This window comes from Acyrthosiphon pisum, chromosome X (assembly GCF_005508785.2).
Source record: "Acyrthosiphon pisum isolate AL4f chromosome X, pea_aphid_22Mar2018_4r6ur, whole genome shotgun sequence".
NCBI lineage: Eukaryota > Metazoa > Arthropoda > Insecta > Hemiptera > Aphididae > Acyrthosiphon > Acyrthosiphon pisum.
The window spans coordinates 33939192-33950183 of record NC_042493.1 but is presented as its reverse complement, the minus strand read 5'-3'; the positions used below and the strand labels follow the sequence as shown (position 1 = coordinate 33950183).

General features: G+C 27.2%; 1 protein-coding gene across 4 annotated transcripts in view; it reads right to left on the bottom strand.

The window, feature by feature from the left end:
- The window catches only part of LOC100571224, a 29786-nt gene extending 18997 nt beyond the window's left edge, over nt 1-10789 (bottom strand). Inside the window, exons 1-10 of one of the 4 annotated variants that reach the window (XM_008181351.3) lie at nt 10362-10789; nt 8800-8955; nt 8516-8734; nt 7283-7448; nt 6972-7198; nt 6738-6902; nt 6567-6665; nt 6272-6436; nt 6001-6197; nt 4620-5866 (exon numbers count right to left, since the gene is read on the bottom strand). In XM_008181351.3, the coding sequence (XP_008179573.1) occupies nt 5825-5866; nt 6001-6197; nt 6272-6436; nt 6567-6665; nt 6738-6902; nt 6972-7198; nt 7283-7335 (948 nt within the window). In that variant the 5' untranslated portion in view covers nt 7336-7448; nt 8516-8734; nt 8800-8955; nt 10362-10789 and the 3' untranslated portion in view covers nt 4620-5824. Of the gene's footprint in view, nt 1-4619; nt 5867-6000; nt 6198-6271; nt 6437-6566; nt 6666-6737; nt 6903-6971; nt 7199-7282; nt 7449-8515; nt 8735-8799; nt 8956-9091; nt 9207-10361 lie in introns of those variants that run through there. The other 3 variants (XM_029485810.1, XM_029485818.1, XM_029485819.1) reach the window with 3 other exon arrangements.
- Between the last annotated feature and the right edge of the window lie 203 nt (nt 10790-10992).

Genomic DNA, 10992 nt, shown 5'->3' with positions numbered 1-10992 from the left:
TTAATTGATTATATCAATCCACCATAGGCAGAATACGACAAACTTGGTATAGCTTTGATACTTTAGAGTTAAATCATACACCAACGTACATACATCACGGGGTCCGCGATCTACCACAGGTAGATTGCCTACCTGATAATGTACTGCTGCAAATCACAATTTTTTTTCCGGGCAACGGAAAAGTTAAGATTAATTTTGAAACCATACACCGAATATTAAATAACGAATTGAACAAAGTTTGAGTCACATATAGTTGGTACACTTAATTGGCAACGAAGTGTACGGGTTCAGCTAGTAATATACATAAATATTAAAATATTATATCGACTAAAAAATGCTACTCTAAAAAGGTAACAGGCACGTTTTGTGCGTTGGGATATTTATTACAGTTTGGTATGTTACAATATAAGGTAAGTATTACAATGGATTTAAATATTTAATATTAGGTCTCCTTGAATTACTTAAAAATAAAACATTGTGAATAAACATTTTAACTTAGATTATTGTTTTATTTTTATTCATTCAATAATTTTTATCTACCATATTTTTTTAATTACGATACTAAATACATTAAATATAAATATTATTATCAGCAACTCTGCAAGCAGTAATAACGTTTGGATCTCGAATTTTCTACTGATGAAAATCGATGGGAAATATATTATACGAATTAAACTTTTATATTAAAATCTACAAATGAAAGTTATCCTATCGATCCACTTATTTTTAGCCACTTCAACCACTGTAAATTATTAATATATTATTTATTATAACTCCATTATATTATTATCAGTTTTAATTTAGTGTCTTAGTCTGTTTCAAAAGTGAATTAAAATTTCCCTTTTTCTGTGATCAATTTTAGTTACTTACACGTCGAATATACTGTCCACTTGCCTTTACGTGTGGACTCTTGCTGACAAAAAAAAATATTGATTTAATTTGGATATGAATATATAAAAAATATATTATATATTAATATGTGTGATGTACCGATGTGTCTCCAACTAGTTCAAAATCTATTAAGTATTTTGTAACAATAGACAAAGTTAAATTCCAAACCAAAAATTAAATTGCCTATATCAAACCCCTTTAACGCGGGTATGGCGTGGCTATTTTGCCCCAGTTTGATTTTAAATGCTGCACGATGCCACAATGGGCTGGTGCTCGGTGGTTTTTGATAAACCATTATTGTATTATATTAACGCAAAAACATGCTTATATTTATAAACAATTGTTATCTTGTGTATGATAAATTGGTAATTAATAGTTGGAATACATTTATAATATAAATACATATTATTTGCATGCGTGGACAATACATATTACATAATAGCAAGCCCCTAAGCAATTGCCCTTAATGATTTTTTTTAAACTCAGTTAAGTTGAGTTAATATGCACCAATAACAAAAAGTTCAAAGTTAATTTAACTATGGATTAAGGGATTTCGATACCGTGATTTTCTGTTTTTGCCCAACACACGCGCGACATTGTATTTTAGACGTATTTTTGCCAAACATACCAAATGATATAATAAAGTGATAATAATTCTAAAAACAGATTTGAATTTGTCGTCAAGTCTACTTAAAATCGACTTTCCCACATTTTTGATTTTTTGATTTTAACTTCTCCGAATAATTGAAATATAACAATTCTTAAATACTCTTTTTTAATATGATATTTTGAGGAATTTGTGGGTTAATATCAAAAATGTGGGGAAATCGATTTCAAGTAGACTTGACGAAAAATTCAAATCTGTTTTCAGAATTTTTATCACTTCATTATATCAAAAGGTATGTTTGGCAAAAAACACGTCTAAAATACTATGTCACGCGTGTCTTAGACAAAAACAGAAAATCACGGTATCGAATCCTCTTAACTCAGTTATGGAGGATAACATTTAATAACTCAGTTATTAAATGTTTATTATTAAGTTTAAAAAAAGTTAATTTGTTTATACAAAGCTAGAGTACTTAATTTTTTTCCAACCCAAAACTAAATTATAGACTGTACTGTTTATACTTCATACAGTATTTCCATATAGTTAGATTCGAATGATACACATTTTTTACTTGAAACAATTCACAGTAAATATTTTTTAACATGAAAACGAAATAGACTGAAATAGTGAAATATAAAAAAATTAAAAATTAAATAAATTAACTTAACTTACTTATGGAATGGAAAATGAACTCGTTCATTTCACGTTAATTAAAAAATAAATTTAGTAAGTTAACAGTGAAGTTAATGAAAAGCCAAACGTAACTAGTTAAGTTAAAAACTTAATAAAATATTAACTTTTTAACTTAACTTTAACTTTTTAACTCGATAATGCTCAGCCTTGCATAATAGGTAGGTATTTACATTACATACGTACATGTGGACGTGCGTGAAAGTAGGCATGCATGTATGTGTCTTATGAAGGAAAAGGAATATAGTAATATAATAATATGTGCTTGGGAGATGTTGTTTTTTAAGTTTGGTAGGTAACCATTTGGTCTGGTCAAAGCTTTTGCCCCTTCTATTAAAAACTGAAATGACGCCACTCAGTGGCGTAGCCAGGATTATGAAATGGGGGGTGTTTTAAGTATAGATTAAAACCAAGTTTTTTTACAGTTTTCGTATATTAATAAATTAAGGGTTCAGAACTTGACTTGTTGTACTAAAAATTATAGAAATATGCAGTCAAAATTCTCAAAATATGCTTAAATATATGTACTATGTAGCAACATTTTTATATTATTTTTGAAAAATCATAAAACATATTGCAATTTTGGTAATAAAAACTAAAAAATAAGTAGGTATATAAACCTGTTAAATAAATAAATAAATAACAACTTAATTTTTAAAAATACTGGCATACAGTACCAGGTTAATAAATAAGTAATAACGAATAACGTGATATGCAAACACCGTGATAAACGAACACGTACCTGATGTTCATTCATTCGTACAATCTACAATCTAGAATATGTCAATTATAGTTTAAACACAGTTTTGTCACAAAGAGACTCATGAAATCTTACATATGCAAACACAGGGCCAACTGTAGCCAAGCTCCACCAACAACTTTAACAGCCCTCCACCCCTCCCCAACATATACTTAATTTTTTTAAGCTTATTCAATTTTATAATAGTATGGTATTAGGCTTCAGCCTCCCCAAATCTCAAAATGATCGCCCATTGTACCTAACCAAACATAATATTTTTTAAGATATTTTTCAATGTTATCCAAATATAATTTTTCACGACAATTGTATGTATATTTAAGTTAAAAAGTACACAAATATGCAAACTCAAACTTTGTATTTAAATTTCGCCATTTCATAAGACAAATTTATAACTTGCAATCAGTCCCAAACCCTATAAACAATATATTTATTAGGAGTGTAAATGTCAATGGGGGGGTCAAACACTGACGCCACTGAGTGGAACTAACTGTAATGATAATAAATATAAGCCTACTTGATAGCAATTAGTGGTAACATGCCGATAGACAATGGACGATGGATCTGTTCCTATATTATAATTTATTTTTATAGCCTAAAAAAACTTAGGAGAACATTTTTAACAAGTCATATAATTGCTGATAATAATAATTTCTGATTAAAAAACTGTTACCTAATTAATCAAAGGTTATAATATATTCTATTTAGAACTTCGAATATAAAAACTACTGATTGTTATAACATATAATTATTTAAAAGAGGGCTGCATTATAGGCTAGAGCTATGTTATATTAGTATAAATTAAATTATTTATTTGAGTAATCACTGTACTTTTTTATAAAACTCTAGTCCTTGCACAAAATGTGTCTGCTTCACTTAGCACCCCCTGGAAAAAAGTTCTAGTGCTGTGCCTGATAGTTATTAGTATAGTGTTAACTGCAAGAACGCATACTTGTTTTTATTTAGTTAATATATTATTTCAAATATTCAGTTAATTAAACACAAAATAAATCCATAACATTTTCAATTTTTAATAATATATAATTTAACTACTAAAAACTGTTTATTTTATTATGAATGCTTCAAACAGTAATTCAAAAAGGTGTTTAGAGGTGAAAATGTATGTTTTATTGCAAATTATAAAATATTGAATAGGTATAATATATTATTATAAATAATTATATTTATTTTGGTAACAGTAAAAGGTCTGAAGGAGAAAATACATTTATTTTCCAGTTTGTTCTATACTTGTGCCATTAGAACTCAATATTGTTGTGATATTTAAAATCTCTTAACATACGATCTGCCAATGAATGTAGTGTTTCAGTAGAAACAAATGTAGTTAAATGTTACAAAATTGATACAATTACAACTAATGTTAAAAGTATAAATACAATTTAACTGACAAATGTAATTAACCAAATGTACTGTAGTTTATAGTAGTTTACTAACTTTTTTACATATTCCCTATTAAAAACCAAATATTTAAGCTCCTTATTATATGTTATAACTAAATGTTAAAAACTTATGTTATAAGTTATAACTAAAGATTCAATTGCATTGAAAACACAAAAAAATATAAATATGTAAAAATTGCATAATAAATTGCACTATAAAAATTCAAGTTATATAAAAAAATTAGATAAATGTTACTTTTTTGAATTAAAATTGATAATTATATACATTTTCAAATTATGTTCATTAAAATTAAATCTTTAATTACTTAAAATATGTTTGTACAAAGAAAAACTACGTTCTACATCTACACTAGTTATTGGTGCATATTTAAAACAATTCAATAATGTAGGCGTTATATCTAAATTAACATCTTTTTTGCAAGGTTATATATAACATTAGGCTTATGATATACAATCAGTTAGTTTATGGTTAATTTATGCTTTTTAACTTTTTATTTTTTAGTTAGTTGTGATTCTAAATACTAACTGTCCTATGAGTGATGGTTCATCATTTGTATAATTTTCTTGGGTTACTAATCTTGAATTATACATTTCTTTTAAAGTATTCAGTTTTTTTATTCAGTTTTATATTTTTAGTTTTAAAAGTTCATTGCAATGATTAGGGGGAGGAAAATTATTTTTATTATAATAGTTTTACTGTTGAAAAAAATGAAAAAAAAAAAAGAAGATTAATGACATTCAAATAGGGTACTCATAATTTTTGGTATCTAAAAATACAAAATTTAATAACTTAAATCTCTGGGGGAGCCTATTCTTGAAACGTCGATTAGCTTGTTTCTAGTTCTAACTTACATTATAACACGACACGCGTTACGCATGAGAAATATACAGCCGCTAAACAAGAATAAGCCAAAATTGTTGAGTTTTTCTCACTAATATCGATTAAAAACCGATTTAATATATTAAACTGATTGACGATAATATTATTGTATGTAAAATTGAATATTTAAGGTAGCTAAACATTGAGACATGAACAAAATGAAAATACTGATTCCAACATTATAACTCTTAAATTTTATATTAATTATTAATGTTAAACTTTAAAATAGAAATAAATTACAAGGTTTAAATAAATATTGATTTTTAAAATTTAATTTTTAAACATTCATAGAAATGACATCCTTACATTATATAAAGTTTTCTTTTTTTTAAAACTTTTATCCAATGTTAGTTAAACCATTAGTATTAATACTTAACTTATTTAAATGATACATTTAATGTTTAAAATTACAAAATATTTATTGGGTGACATGGTGCACACGCAATAAGTAACGACACGCTTTTTCGTACAGACAGTTAACTTCAGATGTACACAAATAATATGATCACCAATTTATGATACATAACTCCTTATTGATTCTAAATCATCTTGATTCTTGATAAATAGTTATTTTTTTTAATTTAATGAGTAAATAGACACAGTTCTTTTTGGAGATAGATTCCCTTTTAAAATTTTAATTATAATTGTAATTATAGTATATAAATTTACCAAGCTGGTAATTATTTACGTAATTTTAAGTATTATAACCAACATAAACATGCATTTATGGTTATGGAATCACTTATATGGCTCTTACTTGTTCCTTGGGTCCAAAAGTACAATCAGAACGCACAGCTGGCCCCAAACACAAGTAGTTCATACAGCAAATACTGTTTCTGAAGAATGGATCTTCATCCGGTATCACAACTTGCAAGCACAACTCGTGGTATATGCTTCCAGGACGGAGTTCCATTCGGTTTTTATTACAACAGCTCACAGAATTATTACTATTCACTAAGGATTTATTATTAATTTGCATGCATTAATTATGATAAATCAATATAATATATGGTTATGGTTAATCCTACTCATTCTAGAAATTGCCGTGTGAGATAGATCATGGCCTACAAAAATCATCCAGTACGCCATTGCCATCGTTTTGAAGTCATCTGGTGAGTACTCGTCTTTGACAAATTCAACGCTCAGCCTTCTAGGACTGGGTCTGTAAGACGAAAAAGAATCTTCGGAAACTTCTATATGGACAGTAAATGAAATCCCATCATTAGATATGCACAAAGGTAAATTATAATTCTATAAAATGTATTGTTTATATATTCAACTATTTAAAGAGTTGTTGTTGATTTCTAAAAAATGGATCTTCACCCGGTATCATTACTTGCAAGCACAACTCGTGGTATATGTCTCGAGGCATGGGCTCTTTCCAGCTATTTGAACAACAGCTTACAGATTTATTACTATTCACTAAGGATTCGATATTAATTTGCATGTATTAATTATGATCAATCAATATATATGGTTATGTTTTAGTCCTACTCATTCTAGAAATTGGCCTGTGAGATAGATCATGGCCTACAAAAATCGTCCAGTACGCCATTGCCATCGTTTTGAAGTCATCTGGTGAGTCCTCGTCTTTGACAAATTCAACGCTCAGCCTTCTAGGACTTGGTCTGTAAGACGAAAAAGAATCTTTGTAAACTTCTGTATGGACAGTAAATGAAATCACATCATTAGATACACAAAGGTAAATTATAATATTATAATAATTACCATAAAAACTATCAATATAGTTACTAAACAGCAAACGTTTATGAGCCGTGGTTGCTTTTCCCGAGTAGGAACGTTTCAAATTGTTACAAGAACCGTTAGGACTATGATACTTCAAGTTCATCCCGATGCATACAGTTTTGTTGTAATACATGGCCAACCAAATATCACCCAAAGATGTCTTGTCTAGTTTCACTTTCGATAAGTCTATGGCACATTGTACTCCACCACTATCAAGATAATTTAAATGCTCGTTAAATTTATGCGTATTAAGAATATATTTTTTTTAATAAAATTTAATATATTGTATATACTTGACATTCTCTATGGCGTATAAAGATGGAAGCTTCAGAAATAATTTCAGCATGCCTATATAATGAATACAGTTCTTCGGAAAGATGAGAATCGATCAATAGTCCATGCTCCTGGCTTCCAATTTTCATAAGAATTAATCTTGTACCTCTTCTACGATCCTTGTCTCTAGAACAAACCATAATAATTGTCAGGAGGTGAACAATTCTTTGATAACCTATCTACTGCCATACTAGACTATCAGAAAAATATAATTAGTAGCTCCATATTTGTAATAAATATGTTTGATGCAATCAAATAGATTTCCTGTAGTACCTACTTATAAACATAAGATAAATTATTAAAAAAATTATCATTCATTCGGTTTGGATATAGGGTATAAATGGTTTAGTATTGCTATTAGAAGAACACAGCAATACAATTAACCTAGAAAAACTTAGCGAAGAGTGTAATTATTGATGATGGGTTTGGAACTAGTTTTATCTACTAATCTTATAAGTTACATATTTTCTTAATATGCATACAAATTGAAATATCATAAAATAAAGCACATTTACAAAAAGATAATGTTTTTAAAGAACATTTTCTTAACTTTAAGTTTGAAGATAAATCAGTTTACTCATTCTTATACTATAACTAACAGCATAATGTTGGTTATTCTGAATCAAAATTTGGTCACAACTTACAAGGCATTAATTTGATGTTTTTATAATGAAGTAGAACATTTTTTAGTTATTTATTTTATCATGAAATTATTAATTATATTGTCGAGCATTTATTTTTTGTAAATTTAAAGCTGCATCAAGTAGAGGATTCTGTATAATAGGGTTTAATGTTTTGAAAATTAGGTTACCCTACTAATATTATACAACAATAATTAATACACAATCATAATAATTCTAAAATGGTTTATAGTTTAAACACAATAATTATATTATATTATATTATATTATATTACTATAAGCTTATTTAACAAATTGTTCAACAATAAATAATGATTATGAAAATTGTTTTGCAATAATAAAAATTGTATTTTAACCACAATTTCGAGTTGTATAAAAACATGATCAAATTAATGGTTCACCAAAATGTAATGGACCATTTCATGGCCACTAAATTATGTTAAAGGGAACATTAGCTCACTTTTGATTCATTTAATATTTAGTAATTTTTTATGCAACTTGGCATAAATATTATTATATTATTTTTACAGTATCAATACATTTTTAACTCACCTAACAGATATTTTATTTTTTAATGTAATATAATCATCAAACATCCATAATATGTATTTCATTGAATGATATTCTTCTCTTAAATATGCATTGAATTCACGCGTTTTTTCGAAATATGTTGCTGTTCATTTGTCATTTCCCACCAAGTATCATCAGTTTTTAATTCTCCAAATAACATCATATTTTGTCATGTTGTATCAACAATATCAGCACCTATGCCTAAAAAAATAAAAACAAATTTAATTAAAAATCTTATTGTGTTTTAAAAACAACAAATATCTTACTATCACAAGTTGATGCAACAGTAATGACTATGTTAATTGTAAGTTTAGATTCATAGTCCGTGTCTGGTATAAATCTATATATATAATGTTCTTGTAAAGCATACTGTATTTCAGAAATCAATAACCGTAATCCAAACACAGAAATCAAAACTGTCACTGAAAATTATAACAATATTACTAATTTTCAAACAATTTAATAATTACAGCTAATACAAGTTAATACCAGAACTTAAAAGTATATAATATTAACGTAACAATTTGATCAAATATGTTTTATGATGATCTTACGTACAACATTACTATAAGTAGATGGTCCATAAATTTCTTCTTGAACCTTAGGAAATGAATTCAATTCTTTTACAATATTAAGTACTAATTACTTTCCTCTGCATCTCAACATTTTGATCATTTACAACAAAATAATAGGTATTCATATAAAATTCATTATTTTTTATAACATATAATACATTTACCTAAATAGTTATTTCAAATAGTTGAATATTAAAATATGAACAGTGGAAACAGTGAGAGGAAGTAACCATTTAATGGAAACAAATAGTAACAACCAATTATTTTGCTATACTATGTAAGCATACAAATATTTAGGTAAAAGGTCGCTTTATAAGGTCAGGTAAAAAGGTAGATTGCGGAACGCGGACACTTTGCACGATTACGTAAAACTTTAAATTGCAGAACACGGACACTTTGTACTAATATACATAAAGTATATATTTAATATAAACATGTCTGAAGTCATGACCAGACCATGTTATTAAGCTTAAATATTATTTGGTAAATCTAATTATCTTATGCATTCCAAATAGGAGAGAATTGTGAGTTACCTATCAAAAGTAATTTTTACTTGTCATTTCACCATATTGTACACATTTTTAATTTAATTTTTAACATAACATTTGATAATAATATAATACAATTATAATTTATGATCGTGCTTGATTATTTTGATAATTTCAAGATTTTTAGGTCATCAAGTTTCTAAATTAATTAAAAATATATTATAGCACTAAGTAACATTTGGCTGTTATATAACCAGTTAATTAAAAAAACTTTGATTATTTTGACTATTGTTAATATACTATATTTTAAAACACTTTTAATTGACTTTTTGTTTTAATTTTTAGTTTTTATATTTTAATAATTTACATTATATATACTTACTACTTAGATATATAACTTATATTTACACTATATATTCTTTATGTATATAATAGTACAAAGTATCTGCGTTTTGAAATGAACATTTTTACCCAACCGTACAAAATTATCCGCGTTTTGACTTTTAATGGTCGACCGTACAAAGTGACCTAGAACCAAATATTTAAAATAAAAAACAATTGAAAACTGCACAAATCGACTGACGGAAATTAAAATATGTAAACATACTTACGATTTTATTTAAATATTATAAACTTAATTCCTATTAGTTAGATGCCTCGATGTGCTATATTTTATGAAACAAATGTAACAATAATAATACAACTGAGACCTGAGTAATATAGTTAATCCCTGCAGAAGCCTATAAAATAGGAATAGGTACTTACTATACTTCTAGCAACATTTTAAGTAAATGCTGCGTTAATACACTTGTTAAAATTACCAGTTGACAATAAGCAAAAATTTAAATAGAATAAAATACAAATTAACATCGAATATTATATTGTTATGTTAGAACTTTCTTCTACCTAAGTACTCGAGTTTCGAATAATAGAGTAACTTTCTGTTATTTTTGTTATCATCGTCGATGTGTTATCGTTTATCAATTTTTGTCATCAACGCCGCTTCACCGCCCACCGTTCACCGCTTTTAACGCCCGACAATATTATACTTAACGTTTTTCGAAAAATTTTACTCTCATTACGCCGTTTTTCGACTTTTCCCATCCCCGTCTCTCCTACGCGAATTATTCTATTTGTACACAAAGTTTCACTCGGTTTTCCTTTCGACGCACAACTTGGATTTAATAAATTATATAATATTTAATATTTAATAATAGGTAGGTACTGATTTTTTTTGTTTTTGTTTTTGATTCAATAAATATTGCATTATATTATTGTACACATATCAGGGGTTATAGTGAGGGGGGACGCAGGAGGACTCGGTACCCCTAACTCTGACGGTGGTTAAAAAGCGTCCCCTTTAACAAATTAGGATTTTATACATTAGACATTATAC